This window comes from Acomys minous (genome assembly GCF_964271855.1).
Source record: "Acomys minous genome assembly, chromosome: 20".
Lineage (NCBI taxonomy): Eukaryota > Metazoa > Chordata > Mammalia > Rodentia > Muridae > Acomys > Acomys minous.
In genome coordinates, this window is record NC_140502.1 from 12,654,486 (window position 1) to 12,673,192 (window position 18,707).

At 42.2% G+C, this 18,707-nt stretch overlaps 1 protein-coding gene across 1 annotated transcript; it reads left to right on the forward strand.

Moving 5' to 3' along the window:
- Window positions 1-10,234: 10,234 nt before the first annotated feature.
- LOC311590937 (vomeronasal type-1 receptor 4-like) lies at window positions 10,235-12,143 on the forward strand (the record flags this gene model as incomplete). Its single annotated transcript, XM_084770229.1, has 2 exons — window positions 10,235-10,255; window positions 10,625-12,143. The coding sequence occupies 2 exons, from the start codon at window positions 10,235-10,237 to the stop codon at window positions 11,591-11,593; spliced, it is 990 nt and encodes a 329-aa protein (XP_084626355.1). The 3' UTR covers window positions 11,594-12,143.
- Between the last annotated feature and the right edge of the window lie 6,564 nt (window positions 12,144-18,707).

Consider the following 18,707-nt stretch of genomic DNA (forward strand, 5'->3'; position numbering starts at 1 on the left):
CAGTCTAGCCTGGTTTACACCGCAAGTGCCAGGCCTGACAGGACTGCAAAGTAAGACCCTGTCTCAAAAAAGTAAAAAAAAAACCAAACAACCAAAAACCTTCAATAAACAACCTTTACAAGTTTAAGCTTTAGTGATAGGAAGTCCAATGTTATAAATGTGACATGACTTGCCAATTTTATTAGAGAAAATAATTTAGCTGAAGAAAATGACGCTGATGGCATTAAAAGATACAAGTAAATAAAATGACTTATTGGAACCAGGGATTGGCTCAGTGGTGAAAAGCACTTTTTCTGCAAAGACCCCAAGTTTGATTGCCAGCAGCCACATGCAAACTCACCACTTTCATATATATATATATATATATATATATATATATATATATATATATATATAGTTTATCAAATGAGCATGGGGGGAGAGGAAAAGGGGAGAGGGGTACCCCCAGAGAGAGAAGCTAGAGAGAGGAGAGGAAGTAGAAAGATAGAGAGGAGAGAGACAGAGAGAGAGAGAGACAGAGAGAGAGAGAGAGAGAGAGAGAGAGAGCAAACTCACCACTTTCATAGGCACCAGGCATGCATGTGACACAGATACATACAAAATAAAACAAATCAAAAAACATTTTAAAATACACATATTTATATAAAGGCGGAAAAAAAATGTTCCAGTGTTTTTCTTCGCCCATTGGCTCCGTATCTGTCATAGTTACTGACAGTGCCCTGTTTGTGGTAGGTAGAAAAGAGAGACTTGTAAACCTTACAGAAAATAAGGACACACTCATAGGCCTTCTCCCCAGTGTGGCCGCTAAAGTGGGTCAGATGAATCCTTTCTTCCTTCAAACGCTTGTGCCAGGAAATCTTATCACAGCCATAGGAAGCAAAGCTGAGACAAGGCATGATATGTCAGGGTGAAGGGCAGAAGGCTTCTCTGCAGGAACTTTAGAAAGTAGCAGACAAAGAACACAAACTGGGTTGTGACAAATTCTGTCTGGGACTTCACAGGAATGACAAAATAGTGATAATGGCAATCGAACCAAGACCAATAATGTTAAGCACAGTAATTCATGTTTTTTTGTGTTGTTGTTGTTTTTTGGGTTTTTTTGTTGTTGTTGTTGTTTTGTTTTTTGTTTGTTTGTTTGGTTTAGTTTTTGGAGACAGGTTTTCTCTGTGTAGTCTTGGCTATCTGGACTTGCTTTGTAGGCGAGACTGGTCTCTTGAAATCACAGAGATCTGCCTGCCTCTGCCTCCCAGGTGCCCGGATTAAAGGTGTGCACCACCATGCCCGTCTTGAGAAAAGCAGTTCTTGAGCATCGTTGGTCCAGCTTGTTTCCTGCCCAAGTAGAAAGCTTCACAGGTCCTCGGTTCTCAAGTCAGTCTCCTACAGTTTCAATCCAGACTCCTGAAACGACCACTGGTTCTGGGCCACAGAACAGCCTGGGGGAGCTGAACTGTGTCAGCAAGGCAGAATGTTGCCAACTTTTTGAGCCTGAAATCTATAACATCTGTGCCAAGTTACACCTACGTCTTCTCGCCAGTCAGGATTTAGGGATAGGGGACTTCCTGCAGAACACATCTTTGTGGTCTATTTATCCTGTTCCCGTGGGTTGGGTTATTGAAATGTGGTAAGGTGACTTGCCTTAGCATTTATGTCTCAACTTGCCAACCATGATGTCAGTTACTCAGGGAGGTCTTAGGAGCTTAAACTTTATTTGACCCCCTATTCAAAATGGAAGTTGTATTCAAAATGGCTTCAGTTTGGTTCCTTCCTACAAAACAAACGAAAAGTTCCACTTTTACACCTACCTTGTAAAAAGACCTTTGGGGGAGTATTTTTGTTTCTTTTTATTTGCCATTTCACCTCCTCCTAGTCCTGCCCCCTCCACCCCTCCCCCCCCCATCTCCCAAAAAGGATCTCGGTTTTTGTTTTTGTTTTTTGTATTTCTGGCTGTCCTGATAATCATTATGTAGATCAGGCTGGTTTCCAGTTCACACAGAGATCTTCCTGCCTTTGCCTCCCTAATGCTGGGATCAAAAGACTGTGCTCCACTACAACTGGCCAATCTAAGTGTTTAATCTTCCCTACCTGGTAAAATTTTAGTTGGCACCAAGGCTCACGGCTTTCTTCTAGGAATTTGATGGCCTGGAGCACCCACCTGGAGCACTGACCCTTTCCTCTTCCTCTACTCCCTGTTCTTTTCAGACTAGCCAAGGTTGTGAGGTCCCACCCAGCCCCTGAGAAGAACCACAACCGTCACCTGAGTGAGAATATACAAGTACACTTGACGCTCATTGTGTTGACTTTTCCAAGCCTAGAACTCAGAGACATCCACCTGCCTCTGTCTCCCCACTGTTGGGATTAAAGGCGTACCCCCACTTCTACTCAGCTAAGAGATATATCTTAAGACTGTTAAACTGTGCTTAAGCCAAAATGGCTATAGCCTTCCATTTTTAATGTTTATTGCTTGAGATTTTATTTTTCTTTAGAGTTAGTTTGTTTTTTTTGACAGTGTCTCACTCTGGAGACCCTGGATTTTACTATAGAGCCAAGGTCTTGTTATGTAGCCCATGGACACCTCCTGAATGCTGGCATTGTAGTGACACCAGACTACACTTGGTGGCTTCATTTTCCTCTTCATTTTATTCTGGGGGCAGAGTCTCACTATGTGGCCCCAGCTGGCCTGGACTTCAAAGATCCAGCTGTTTCTACTTTTGTGTGTGTGTGTGTGTGTGTGTGTGTGTGTGTGTGTGTGTGTGTGTTTGTTTTTTGTTTTTTCTAGACAGGGTTTTTCTATGTAGCCTTGGCTATCCTGGACTCGCTTTGTAGACCAGGCTGGCCTCGAACTCACAGAGATCCACCTGCCTCTGCCTCCCAAGTGCTGGGATTAAAGGCTTGTGCCACTGGCTGGAGAGCTGGCCCAAGTTCTTAAGGATCCAGGTTCAATTCCCAGCACCCACTAAGAAAAACAAAAAACAAAACAAAACCAAAAGTTGAGCCAGGCGTGGTGGCATACGCCTTTAATCCCAGCATTTGGGAGGCAGAGGCAGGCAGATTGCTGTGAGTTCGAGGCTAGCCTGGTCTACAAAACGAATCCAGGACAGCCAAGGCTACACAGAGAGACCCTGTCTTTAAAAAAAAGAAAGAGGGCTGGAGAGATGGCTCAGTGGTTAAGAGCAGACATGTCTGCTCTTCCAGAGGTCCTGAGTTCATTTCCCAGCAACCACATGGTGGCTCACAACCATCTATAATGTAATCCTATGCCCTCTTCTGGACTGTAGTTGTACAAGCAGGCAGAGCACTTTATACATAATAAATAAATACATAAATAAATAAATATTTTTTAAAAATGAAAAAGAAAAAACACCAACAAAAACAAAAAAACCAAGAGTGCAAATTTCCTAAGGTTCAATGTATTGTATGACCACAATTCCTTAGAAATTTAGATGATGTCTATGGCACTATCCATCACAAAAAACAAGGACTTGGAGCTCCATCCTCAGGTCCCAGCAACATCCAGGTTAGATCCCTCTGCAAGGGCCCTGCAAGGAATATTCAGATCTCCCTGGGGCACAGTCAACAGAGCAGAGCAGTGCCTTTTTCCCTGAGCTCATTGTCAGGCTAATGGATCAGCCTGCCTCAGGAGCTTTCAGCCAACTCCAGGGACAACCAGATAGCTAATCACCAGTGTAAACATACAATCAACAAGAGGCAGGGCAATATGGCATCTTCAGAGCCCAGCTGTCCTAACTACAGCAATCCCTAGATAGTCAAACACAACTGACACAGAAGATGACCTTAAATCCCATCTCATTAAGATGATAGAGGTCTTTAAAGGGGAAATGATGCACGCCTTTAATCCCAGCATTTAGGAGGCAGAGGCAGGTGGATCGCTATGAGTTCTTGGCCAGCCTGGTCTATAAAGCGAGTCCAGGACAGCCATGGCTACACAGAGAAACCCTGTCTCAAAACACAAAACAAAACAAAACAAAAAACAAACGAAAGCAAAGCAAAACAAACAAACAATTAAACAGGTGAAGGAAATGAATAAATCTGTTCAGAACCTGAAAGTGGAAATAGAAACCGTAAAGAAAAACAAACCATGGGAATCTCAGAAATGGAAAACAAACAGAAACTGCAGACACAGAGGTCACCAACAGAACACAAGAGATAGAAGAGAAAATCTCAGGCACTGACAATATGAATGAAGAAACTGTTAACATCACTTAAAGAAAATGTTAAATCTAAAAAGTTCCTGACACAAAACATCCAAGAAATCAAGGACACTATGAAAAGACGAAACCTAAGAATAATAGAAATAGAAGAAAGAGAAGATTCCCGGCTTCCAAAATCATACAAGAAAAATTCCAAAACCTAAAGAAAAGGATGCCTGTATACGTGCATGAAGCTTACAGAACACCAAATAGATTGTACCAGAAAAGAAAATTATTCTGACACATAATAATCAAAACACTGAATCTACAGAACAGTGACAGAATATTAAAAGCTGCAGTGGGGGAGGGGGGAAATGGAAGGCTAAGTAACATATAAAGGCAGACCTATCAGAATCACACCTGATGTCTCAACAGAGTCTCTAAAAGCCAGAAGGGGCTAGGAAGATGTTTTTCAGACCCTAAGAGATCAGAGCTGTCAGTCCAGACTACTATACCCAGCAAAACTTTGAATCACCCTAGATATAGAAAACAAGATTTTCCATGACAAAACCAAAGTTAAGCAATATATATCAACAAATACAGCCCTAGAGAGGATACCAAGGAGAACTGCAACCCAAGGAGGTTAACTACAACTAGGAAAACACAGGAAACCAATAACTCCACTCAGCAAAATAAAATAACTGAAGCATACACACACAGAGACACATACACACACACAGATACACACAATACCACTATCAACATGAAAATAACAGGAAATAATAGTCATTGGTTATTAATATCTATCGACATCAATGGACTCAATTCCCCAATTAAAAAAAAAAAACACCAGCTACCTGAATGAAACCATAAATAGGATCTATTGTTTTACTGCCTACAAGAAACACACCTCAGCAACAAAAGTAGACATTACTCAGGGTAAAGGGCTGGAATGTGTATTAAAACAGACATTCAACCAAAATTAATTAAAAGAGATGAGGAAGGACACTATGAAGTGTAATCACCAAGAGGATATCTCAGTTCTGAACATCTATGCCCCAAATACAAAGTCACTCACAACTGTAAAAGAAACATTGCTAAAGCTTAAACCACACATTGAACCACACACATTAGTAGTGGGAGACTTCAGCCTGGTGTGATGGAACGTGCCTTTAATCCCAGCACTTGGGAGGCAGAGGCAGGTGGATCTCTGTGGGTTTGAGGCTAGTCTGGTCTACAAAGTGAGTCCAGGATAGCCACAGCTCTTGCTACAAAGAAGATCCTGTCTTGAAAAAACAAACAAACAAACAAACAAACAAACAAACAAACAAAAATAGTGGGAAGCTTCAACACCCCATTCTCAGCAATGCACAGGTCATCAAGATAGAAACTAAAGAAATAACGAAACTAACAGATGTCGTGAATCAAGTGGACTTAACAAATATCTACGTAACTTTTCACTCAAATGAAAAAGAATATAGCTTCTTTTCAGCACTTTACAAAACCTCCAAAATTGACCATACAGTTAGTCACAAAGAAAGCTTCAAAAGATGTAAGAAGTTGGAAAAACAAAAAACAAAAAAAACAACCCCTGGATCTTATCAGATCACCATGGATTAAAGCTGGACTTCAACAACAGAAACAAGAGAAAGCCTACAAATTCATGGTAACTTAACAACTCCCTACTCAAGGACTACTGGGCCACAGAGGAAATGAAGAAATTAAAGACTTTCCAGATTTCATTAAAAATGAAGGCACAACACACCCACCCTTATGAGACACAATGAAATCAGCGCTAAGAGGAAAGTTCATAGCACTAAGTTTCTACATAAAGAAATTGGAGTTTTCTCATACCAGCAACTTAACAGCACACCTGAAAGATCTTGAGCAAAAAAGAAGTAAACACACCTCAGAGGTCAAAATGGCAGGAAATAATCAAACTTCGGGCTGAGCTCAATAAATTAAAAACAAAGAGAATAATAATAATAATAATAATAATAATAATAATAATAATAATAATAATAGTAATAATAATAACAATAATAATAATAATAATAATAATAAAACCAAGAGCCTGATCTTTGAGAAAATCAATGAGATAGACAAACCCATGCAAAACTAACTAAAAAGCAAAGAGACAATATGCAAATTAAAAAAAATCAGAAATGAAAAGGGAGCATTACAATAGACACTGAAGAAATACAAAGAATAATTAGGTCCTAATTTAAAAGGCTGTACTCATCAAAATTAGAAAATCTAAATGAAACTGATGTTTTTCTTGATAGATTCCCATGTACCAAAGATAAATGAAGATCAGGTAAGACATTTAAAGAATCCTATAACCCCTAAGGTAATGGAAGCAGCCATCAAAATTGCTAGCAAAGATGTGGAGATCTCCTCTGTAATGTCTTTCCATCCCCCCAGAATAATTTAAATCTCTATACCCCATTATCCCCTTTAATAATTTTGAATGGCTGTGTTCTAGCAAACACCCTTTAACTCTACATTTTTAACTTAACTCCTGACCTGTATATTCAAAGTGAAACACAAGTAACTCAAGATTCAAAGCTGTCTACCAACTAGGGAAAATGGGCAATGTTTGTCTAAACTTGTGGGTTACCACGTGCGGAACGACTTGCTTCTCAGCCATCCATTTGCCTACGAACTTCATATTTCATTTTGCTTAACAGATAAATAAGAAATACCCTATGGTATAAACGTCCGTTATCCATTCATCACCCGATGGGCATTTAAGCCGTTTCTATTTCATGGCTGTTGTGTGTACAGCAGCAATGAACGTAGGGGGTTCTCCATAGTAGTAAATAGTAGTTAAGTTTGCCCAACTCATATCCTTGTCGGCATGTATGGAATTATATACTTATAGATTTCTTATACAAAACAGCACAGTCTATTATACTTCTGATAAGGCTCCAAGAGCATCTCAGAAAACGAGTCATGATCTGTATCAAAGCAAATGACATTGGGATAACCCAAGGACTCATGGGAGAAGAAACACTGGCTTCAGTTGTTTGTTAGATTAAAAATCTCCTTGTCCACACATGGGACAATACAAGGCTCCAGATCACAAACGGAACGGTCTTTGTGGAAGGACTTGGTGTCAGCGTGATTTTTCAAGACTGAAAAAGTATGATGTAACGCACCCGCCCCCTCCTGGAAATACACATAACTAATCCCTTGATCTCCCTTGGAGTGCACCTCTCCACACCTGATGACATCACCAGTTCAGAACTTAGATTCTACCAAAGGAAAGAAGGAAAATTTCTCCCAACTCCTGCTCCGTTTACTCATTAAAATCTAACACACGCTTGGGCATCATCATAAATTACCACAAAGTGAAAATGGTGATTTGCTCTGGGGATAAATTTTTTTTTTCTGTCAGTAGAGGTTTTCTGGCACCCCCATAAGGACATAATCAGTGACACCACAGATGACATAGTAATGGACTCTCTGGGGCATGTCAAGCCCGAGAACCGTCCCTTTATGAGGTCTGGTGTCTGGCTGCACTCAGTGATGTGCACAGCACTTCCTGGACAATATGGGAGAGGTAGGCATTTTTTTTTTCTATCCTGTCTGAGGAAATAGATGCCCAGGGAGGGGAAATCGGAGCTCTGTTTCTGCAGCAACTGTTCAGGAGCTGGCCTTCATCCCTGTAAGCAACCCCATCCTTGATGGGACTGGGCAGGTGAGATTTCCCTGCAACAGTAGATTTCTGTTTGAAGGTCTCTTCTCCCTCCCACAATCCACAGTGTCCTTTGAAGCCATTAGAACAGCTCCATTTCTGTCTCAGTGATGTACTGAATTATGTCAAGGATTTCATCAACCTAAAGAAATTTCCATTTCATGGCTCAGCACTCATCTAAAAATGTCCTTTAATGTGACATCCGTATGTGCAATGACAGGTTTTTTTAGCTGTTGGATGGAGTTGATTGTTCCCTTGGAAAAAACAAAATAAACCAAGTAAGTTGCAGACTAAACAGGAGCTTTCAAAAACTGAGTCTCAAATAACCTGTGTGTGTGTGTGTGTGTGTGTGAAGACTTTCATGATGACGGTGTTAATGGTTTTGTTGTTGTTGTTGTTGTTTTGTTTTTTTGTGGGTGACAAAATCTGGAGATGAATCAAGTGTGTGTCCAGCACCAGATTCTTTAGAAAAACAGGTAAAACTCAGAAAATTAAGAATCAATGATATGCTTGGGTCCCTTGCATATCTACTAGATGGTAAATGTTTAAATCAAGGCTTTTCTGTGTAAACAGAAAACTAGTGACTTTTTCAAAAATATTTTGGATTCTATCACGACGATGAGTAGTTTAAAAATATATCAACCCTAGATGGCTTATTTGGCGGGGGCTGGGGCACAAACTTCAATCACGTTCTTTGGTAAAGTATAAAATCTTAAATTATATCATATTTTTAAAAATATTTATTTAGGACTGGAGAGATGGCTCAGAGGTTAAGATCACATTGGCTGCTCTTCCAAACGTCATGAGTTCAATTCCCAGCAACCACATGGTGGTTCACAATCGTCTATAATGAGATCTGGTGGTCTCTTCTGGAGTGCAGGTGTACATGCAGGCAGAGCACTGTATACCTAATAAATCTTTAAAAAATATTTATGTTTATAGTATGTGCATCGGTGTTTTGCCTTCATGCTTAACTGTCAAGGTACTGGATCCCCTAGAATAGGGGTTACAGAGAGTTGTGAGCTGCCATGTGGGTGCTGGAAATTGAACTCGGGTCTTCTGGACGAGCAGGCAGTGCATTTAACTGTTGAACCATCTCTCCAGCCCTGTATTATGTATGTATGTATATATATATATATATATATATATATATATATATATATATATATATATATATTCTGTTTTACTTTTTAAAAATTTATTTATTTTCAACTTATTCACTTTACATCCCTATTGTAGCCTCCTCCCTTGTCTCCTCCCCGTCTCACCTTCCCTCCTTCTTCCCACTTCCTCCCTTCCCCTAGCCCTCAGAAAGAGGAAGCACTTCTTACTTACCCATCTGACCCCAGCCTCATCTGGACCATCCGACCCCAGCCTGTCAAGTCTCATCTGGACTGCCTGTATCCTTTTCCTCTGTGGCCTGGCAAGACCGCCCTGCCACGGGGAAGTGATCGATGAGTGGGCGCCAGAGTCCGTGTCAGAGGTAGCCTCTACTCCCCATATTATGGGAACCACAAGTAGACTGTGCTGCATATTGGCTACATCTGAGCGGAGGATCTAGGTCCTCTCCGTGCATGGTCCTTGCTTGGTCCATCAGTCTTCTGCAGGTCCCCCTGGGCCCAGATTTGTTGCCTGTGCTGTTCTCCTTGTGGGGTTTCTGTCCCCTATCAGGTCCTTCTATCCCCCAACTCTTTCACAAGACTCCCCTATGCTCCGCCCTGAAGTTTGCCTGTGAGTTTCAGCATCTGTTTCCATCATCCCCTGCTGGGTGGAATCTTTCAGAGGACCTCTATGGTAGGGTCCAGTCCTGTCCCCTCTCTTCAAGCACTTCCAGTGTCTGTTCTATTTGCCCTGCTGGATGAGGATTACGTTTTCTCTCTAGGGTCCTCCTTATTATTTAGCTTCTTTTGGGTCTACGGATTGTAGCTTTGTTATTCAGTATTATACAGCTGATATCCACTTATAAGTGAGTATGTACCACGTATGTCTTTCTGGGCCTGGGTTACCTCCCTCAGGATGCTCTTTTCTTATTCCGTCCATTTGCCTGAACATTTCAAGATTTGTTTGTTTTTTAATAGCTGCGCAGTATCCCATTGTGTAACTGTACCACAATCTCTTTATCCATTCTTCAGTCGAGGGACGTCTAGGTTGTTTCCAGATCCTGGCTATTACAAATAAAGCTGCTATGAACATAGTTGAGCAAAGGTCCTTGTTGTGTGGTGGAGCATCTTTTGGGTGTGGTGATCAGGAGTAGCATCACTATTGCCAACTTCCTGAGAAAGCTCCAGATTGGTTTCCAAGGTGATTGGACCGGTTTGTTCTCCCACCACCTGTATTGTATTTTTATGTGTATGACTGTTTTGCTTGCACGTGTGTCTGGAAAAACATGGCGTTCGGTGCCACAAAGGCAAATAGAGGGCATTAGATCCAGAGCCACTTCTGTAACACCAAATTTCTATCTCTTAACATTGTTATAACCTGAAGAAAAACTCTCGTCTGTTAATGTTAAATGTATAAATATGCAGAACCCATGCGGTGTTTGAAATGTGTGTCATGTTTTTTGAGCACCTAAGGTACAGTTGCATCACACACACACACACACACACACACACAGTTCCATCACGAGGCAAGAGAAAGTCAATAAGTGTAAAATCAGATACTCTGGAGTGTTTTCCAGGCAAATTCGTGTAGTGTGCTAAAGTAGTGTTGCCCTTCTTGGGAAAAGAAGACTCCAAAAATCATTGAAAAGTCCAGACAATTGAGAAGACTGTTATAGACCAAACAGGTCAACAAGATCATTACTACACTGGCCAATGAAACTTTCTCCATTTTGTGTCAGAATGAAGCCCTGAAAACGACAGCGGAAGTGGCTCTTCAGATCTTCTTGCTCTGCCAGCTTGGGGTTGGGACTGTGGCCAACGTCCTTCTGTTTGTGCATAATTTCTCTCCTATCTTGACTGGCTCTCACCCGAGGCCCATACAGGTCCTTTTCACCAACTTAGCTGTGGCCAACGCCTTGATTCTCCTCATCTTGGCGTTCCCAAGCAATGTGACTGTTGTTGTTCCAAGGGAGCCCCCAACTGACCTCAAATGTAAACTTGGGTACTTCCTCCATGTGGTGGCTCGAAGCACCGACTTGTGCTCCACCTGTGTCTTAAGCATTTATCAGTTTATCACTCTCGTTCCTCGTAACTGGGGTAGAGTGATGCTCAGAGTACTAGCACCTAAGATTGTGAGCTATTCTTGTTACAGTTGTTGGCTGTTCGGTGTCTTAAATAATGCTTACATCCCAATGACCATCACTGGTCCACAGGATACAGGCAATGACACTGGTTCCCAAAGCAAGTGGGTCTGCTCCACCCCTGCTTTCAGTGTAGGCATGGGTATCTTGCGGTGTACCCATGACACAGTGTTCATCAGCATCATGGTCTGGGCCTGTGTCTCCATGGTGATTCTTCTGAACAGACACCACCAGAGACTGCAGCACATTCATACCCCTAACAGGAACCACAGAGGCTATGCTGAGATCAGAGCAGCCCACACCATCTTGATGCTGGTGGTCACATTTGTGAGCATGTATATTCTAGACTGTATTAGTGCTTTCTTTCATGCTTTTTTTGTGGACTCTCGTCTCTGGTTTAGGCGTATCAATGTCGTTTTAGCTGCAAGCTTTCCTACCATTTCTCCCTTGCTGCTGATCATTAGGGATCCTAGGACTCTTTGTTCTGTGCTTTTCAGCGGATGAAAAAAAAAAATCACAGTCCAGATGATAAAAGCCGATGATAGCTTTGGTGACAAAAGCACATGATTGCTTTGCTGACAGCCGCCAATATCCTATTCTATAAGAATATGTTGAAGATCGACCTTTATGAACCAAGTATGGTGCCTCACTACTATTATCTCAGCACTATGGAGGTTGAGGTAGGTAGACTCCGATGCAATCTATGGCAGCTCATACTAAGAAAAGAAACCGGGGGAAAAAAAAAGTAAGAAAGCTAGTCGTCTCAAAAAATTCTAATTATTTTAAGGAAGTAATTGCTTTATAAGAATAAATGTGTTAGAGGACCAAATATACTCCAGACATCCATATGCTTTAGAGTGTTTTCTTCCGCTACTGTGCCTGTCCGAACCAAATTGTTCTTATTATTTGAAGAATTTCCAGAAAAATTTACCTCAAATCTATGAGTCTAATAAACCATATGCAATTGTCAGTTGGTCGATACAAGTTTCAGTGGAAAACAAGGATGTGTGCTTATCATAGAGCAGTATAAGATACCTGATCAATAAACGATATGCTATCCTCTTTTTGTGTGCTATTTCCACATATATTAATCACAAATGACGGCATGTTGACTATAAAATGTGCCGTGCAACAAGAGCTTGGTCTTCACCATCCAGGCTCACTGCTTTTGCCTTAGAAAGACTTGCTGCAGGTTAGAATGTCAGCGAAGGCATAAAAGCTTCATTTCTTGACTTTATCTCATGAGTTTTTACTTTTCGTTATTGAAAATCAAAACGAAGTTCCTAGCTTTCTATTAGATCTATTTGCCTTTCCTTGTCTATTCTGGATTTCTCTTCATGGGATTTTAGCTTTGTCTTGTTTTGGCATACAATATAATTTTTGGTATTATAATTGTTAAAAAAAATTTATTATGTATATAATGTCCTGCCTGCATGTATGCATGCCTGCCAGAAGAGGGCACCAGATCTCATTATAGATGGTTATGAGCCGCCATGTGGTTGCTGGAAATTGAACTCAGAATCTTTGGAAGAACATCCAGTACTCTTAACCTCTGAGCCATCTCTCCAGCCTGGTATTATAATTTTTTTTAAAAAAAATTGTGATATTTGGATATTTTTTTCATATTTGACATGAGAAATGAAAGAGTACTCTAGACACTGGCCAGAGAAGCAGCCAGACTAATTACACACCTTCACCTCTCCTTCTGCTCCTCCAAATCAAATCCCTGAGGTTCATCCCCAGAACTGCAGCACAATGCCTGCTCCAGCTTTTCTTTCCCTCATTGCCACTATTACCAGTGGATCACACAGATCTTCCCCCTCCTGACCACCCCCCCCCCATACAGATGCTTTGTTCCAAATGACTACTCCAGCAAGCACTCCCTGGGAACCCACAGACCACTCCTGACAGAAAAAGTGGGTAAGTTAACTACAGAGCTCAAATCTCCCTTCATTCCTCCAAGTAGAACTGCCCTGTCACATCTCAGAATACCTGCTGCAGCCTCTCTACCCTTCCGCACCTGTCTTCATGGGTTAACACAGGGCTTTCACGTCAATTTTCCTTCCCCTCACTATTTGCTTGGTACAATCCCCCAACTCCAGGAGGCACTCCTAAGAACCATACAGGTCAACAGAATCCAAGGAACCAAACTCACACTCAACAAAGGTAAGATCAGATATCAGCACCTAGAATTACAAACTTGCCAGTGTCACATGCCTAGGTGACAGAATAAAAACAAAATACACAACAGCAAAGAGCGCCACTAGAGCTCAGAAACCCTACCACAACAGGTCGTGAATATTCCGACATAACTGAAGCACAGGGAAAAGACTTTGTAAGAAATTTTAGGAATATGATAGAGGCTCTCAAGAGGAAATAAATAAACTCCATAAAGAAATCTATGAAAGGGGCTGGCGAGTGGTGCCTTTAATCTCAGCACTTGGGAAGCAGAGGCAGGTGGATCTCTGGGAGCTCGAGGCCAGCCTGGTCTACAAAGTGAGTCCTGAACACTCAAGGCTACACAGAGAGACCCTGTCTCGAAAAAAACCAAACCAAAACAGCAGCCTATAGACTGGGAGAAGAACTTCACCAACCCTACATCTGACAAAGGGATAATATCCAAAATATATAAAGAGCTAAAGAAATTAAACACCACCAAACCAAATAACCCAATTACAAAATGGAGTTCAGAGCTACACAGAGAATTCTCAACAGAGGAATATTGAATGGCTGAGAAACACTTAAAGAAATGGTCAAGTTCTTAGTCATTGGGGAAATAAATCAAAATGACTCTGAGATAATTACATCTTACACCTATCAGAATGGCTAAGATCAAAACTCAAGTTATGGCACATGCTGGCGAGGATGTGAAGAAAGGGGAACACTCCTTCATTGTGGTGGGAGTGCAAACTTGTACAACCACTTTGGAAATCAATATGGTGCTTTCTCAGAAAATTGGGAATAGTGCTAACACAAGACCCAGGTATACCTCTCCTGGGGATATACCTGAAAGATGCTCCACCATACAACAAAGACATTTGCTCAACTATGTTCATAGCAGCTTTATTTGTAATAACCAGAATCTGGAAACAACCTAGATGTCCCTCAACTGAAGAATGGATAAAGAAATTGTGGTAAATTTACACAATGGAATACTACTCAGCTATTAAAAACAGGGAAATCATGAAATTTGCAGGCAAATGGATGGAAGTAGAAATGATCATCCTGAGTGAGGTAACCCAGACCCAGAACGACACACATGGTATGTACTCACTTATAAGTGGATATTAGCCATATAGTACAGGATAACTATAGGGAATCTGCCACTGCCATCAGTGGTGGCCAGATAAAAGCAACCACAGTGGCCCCGCTACCACAACCCACTATATCACCACCCCCAAAAGTTATCTAGTCCTTGAGCAGCAGACCACTAAATTATTTTTTATTTGTTTGTTTGTTTGAAGACAGAGTTTCTCTGTGTAGCCTTGCCTGTCCTAGACTCACCTTGTAGACCAGTCCAGCCTCGATCTCACAGCAATCAGCCTGCCTCGGCCTCCGGAGTGCTGGGATTAAAGGCGTGCGCCACCAAGCCCGGCTCCTGGGCCACTAAACTTTAGTGTCTCCCTGCCAGTCTTCCTTCCCTCCCCGGAGTAGTCAGTCCCTCCTTCCTGCTAGAGAGAAAATGGCAGCCTCCTCTCCCACCCCACCCCTACCCCCACCCCCACCCCCGCTCAGCACCACCCCCTCCCCGCCCCGCCTCAGCGCCTCAGCAGGAGCTGTCCATGGTGACTATAAAATCTGCTTCAGCTGTGTTAACATCTTTCCTGCCTCCTCCACGGGAGCTGTCCATGGTGATTATTCCTGCTTCAGCCAACTCCTCTATGAAAACCGGACATCTTTCCTGCCTCAGACAGCCTTCCACTTCCGCCATGCCCTGTAGCAGACTGATGGATGCTGAGAGAACCTGGGGGCCCCGGGGCTGCTTTGATAATATTAAACAGGCACCTCAGCCACTTGTCTAGTGTTTGAAACTTAACCATGGCCCCGGCCTGTGGGGTTTGACTAAAACTCGGGAGGAAGGTCACCTGTTGAAAATGTAAGACACAAAGAAGGAGAGCAAGTCTGACTGATCAAACTCCCAAACTTTATCTTCAGGCAGCAGCTTTTATAAGTCAGAAGGCCTGGGAGCATGTTGCTATGGCAACCGAACTGCAGGCCTTTTTCAAAGCATAGGGGATTCCAGGTAGGGCCATAATGTCCTGCCACACAGGGCGTCTTATTCTGTCTTCATCTGCTTTATTCTAACTGCTGACACACAACAGGGTCGCTCCATGTCTATCTGTCTTTAGTCTAACTGCTGACTCACAACAGGGCCAGCTAGTTTCTGGTGAAAGGCAAGCTCTGGGAAAGACAGAGACTTAAAGGTGCAGACGTGGACAAGATGGCCGAACATTGGCCATATGGCCTATTGTCCCCAGCAAACCATTTCTATCTCACCCTCCTAACCTAAGGCTTCAAAAGCCCGGCAGGTCAAAACCAAAGCCTTGTGGGATAGTTTTCTCCTCAGTCAGTCCCTGCTGGTGGACTGTCTCCACAAATTCAAGACCAGATGATCAGGATGTGCTTAAGCAAAATGTTGTGGGCTAATGAGTCATGTTTCTTTCTTCGAACGGATCAGCTTGAAGTTAGGGGAGGAAGTGGGCAGACTAAAGTTATGTTTTTTTTTCTGTTTTTTTTTTGTTTGTTTGTTTGTTTTTTCGAGACAGGGTTTCTCTGTGTAGCCTTGACTGTCCTGGACTCACTTTGTAGACCAGGCTGGCCTCCAACTCACAGCGATCCGCCTGCCTCTGCCTCCCGAGTGTAAAGTTATGTTTTAAGTTTAAATTGCTGTGCTGCTTAAACACGTCTATCCTATCGGTAACTTCCCGGAAGTCGGTAACTTCCTGGAAGGCCGGAGGCTGTTGTTCACGTAAGATCACAAGCCAACGTGTTTTTCGTTCTGTGAATCAAGCTTGGTTGCTCTAGTTGCACAGGATGGGCTTGATCACACACACATAGGAAGGAGATAGTCAGGAGGTATGCTCGCCCCCAATTGGATGAAGGCGAGAAGCATGTGGCCTTGTGGGTTTTACCTTCGTAACGCCTCTGCCTGATGTAATTTGGTGTCATACTCTGGGAGTCGTGGGTATGAATCTAGCCAGTGTCCATTGTCCGGGCTAGTATTTAACAAAGCTTGTTTAGAATCTGCCTCAAAGACTGTGGTAGTGGTCTTAGTCTCATCCAGTAGAATTAATAGAAGACCCTTCAAATACCTTTTTTTTTCCTGTTTTTTTTTTTGTTTTTTTGTTTTTGTTTTTGTTTTTTGTTTTTGTTTTTCAAGACAGGGTTTCTCTGTGTAGCCTTGGCTGTCCTAGACCCACTTTGTAGACCAGGCTGGCCTTGAACTCACAGCGATCCACCTGCCTCTGCCTCCCGAGTGCTGGGATTACAGGCGTTTGCCACCGTGCCCAGCTCCTTTGAAGACATTAAAAAAGAAGAAGAAGAAGAAGAAAAGAAATAAAGAAGAGAAAAGAAAGAAGAAATATCCCTCAAGGCGAGGCTGGGCTTCAGTTCCCAGAGCCCCCTACCCCCCACCTCTTCTGCGTGCTTGACGTATGTGTGTCTGTCCTCACCCCTATCCCAGGCCTTTCTTGACAGACTGAATGCTCATCCCTGCTGTGTTTGAGATTTTCCCTGGAAATTTTTCCTGCCTTTAATGAGCAGAGAGAACAAACCTGATCCATACCTCTGGACCAGTGGGTTCTCAACCCTCCTAATGCTGGGACCCTTGAGCCCCAAAATAAAATGATTTTTGTCGCTCCCCATAAATGTGATTTTGCTACTTGTGAATTGTATGTAAAATATCTATTGTTGATGATCTAAGGTAATTTTCAGTGGTCTAAGATAAATTAAAGTTAAAGACAATTAAGAGCTACAAGTTAATGGTCAGTCGTGCTGAGTACAAATATGGTTTATTTACAGAGACCAGCTTGGAGGGAATGTCCAATTTTCACCTCCCATTATATAGCATTCTGTATATGTTGTCAAAGTTAAACCTGAAATAAGTAAGTAAAAGAAAAAAATTTAAAGTAAACTTAAAGTTTGTTTAATGTAGGGCTGGAGAGATGGCAAAGAGGTTGAGAGCCCTGTCTGCTCTTCCAAAGGTCCTGCGTTCAATTCCCAGCAACCACATGGTAGCTCACAACCATTCCATAATGAGATCTGGTGCCTTCTTCTGTCATGCAGGCCTACATTATGAAAATCACATTCATAAAATTGGTTATAAAATTGAAGTTTTATATAAGGCTATGGGAGACTGAATGCGTGAGTGAAAGAGTTGAATTTACAATACATTTTCATGGAAATCTCCAGGCTTAACTAGTGCTCTTGGATGGAGCCCAAGTTCCCTTGGATGGAGAATCATCCCAGCAGAGGAAGTTGTGAACTAGCCTCATTATAGGACAAGGATGCACGGGAAATAAGTCTGAGGCTTTTGCTTGTGGTTGTGCAGGCTTGAACAGCCCTGGCCATGTAAGCCAAAACAAACAGACAAATAAAAAACAAACAACAACAAAAACCAACCCACATTTTATCTACAGAAAAGGTGAATTCTTACTAATGTCTCACATACCCAAAGGAAGATCTCAAGAGTCTACACATACATCCTAAATATCTCAAACAACAGAGAGGCAGATAGACGCTCCTATGCCGGGGAGCTGGAGAGATGGCTCAGAGGTTAAGAGCACTGGCTGCTCTTCCAAGGGTCCTGAGTTCAATTCCCAGCAACCACATGGTGGCTCACAGCCATCTGTAATGAGATCTGGTGCCCTCTTCTGGTGTGCATGCATGCAAAACCACTGTGTATATATGAAAAATAAATAAATAAATAAATAAATAATAAATAAATAAATAAATAAATAAGTTCCTATGCCCACCATGTCTACCACAAACTGTCATATGAGGATGCGGTGAACAAGGAATTTTATACATAAGCCTACCTACCAGGAGAGTGGCATAAGGCTTGCATGTTGGTTCAACTGGCCATGCCTTTACCCTGGCATTCAATTCTTCCTCTTAGCAAGAGCTAATTCTAGGATCTATATCATAACCATCCAGGCTCCCTCATAAAAGGAGGATGCCAGATACTCAGATATCAAACTCATAGCTCTGTAAAGTTATTCATAACATCTAAGCTCTGTCCTTGACAATTGGTTTTGTTCTGCTGAATCAACAAATGATTGTCTTAAGTGATATCCCAAGCTTTTAGATTCTCCAGGAGGTAATGTCTTAGATGAAGGAGATCCTTTCCAACCTGGGTTCACCTGTGGTGCTTTGAGAATACAATCTATTTTCGGTTGTGAGCCTAATCTGTCATGGCTGAGCAGGACAGGGCAGAGGTAGCTGGATCTCTGTGAATTTGAGGCCAGCCTGGTCTATGGAGTCGATTCCAGGACACCCAGGGCTACCCAGAGACACCCAGCCTTGAAAAACAAAAACAAACAAAAATTAACCCGAGTAAAATGCAATTCTACAACTGGCTGGACCATGTACCCCAGCTCTGTAGAAGGACGAGGTGCCT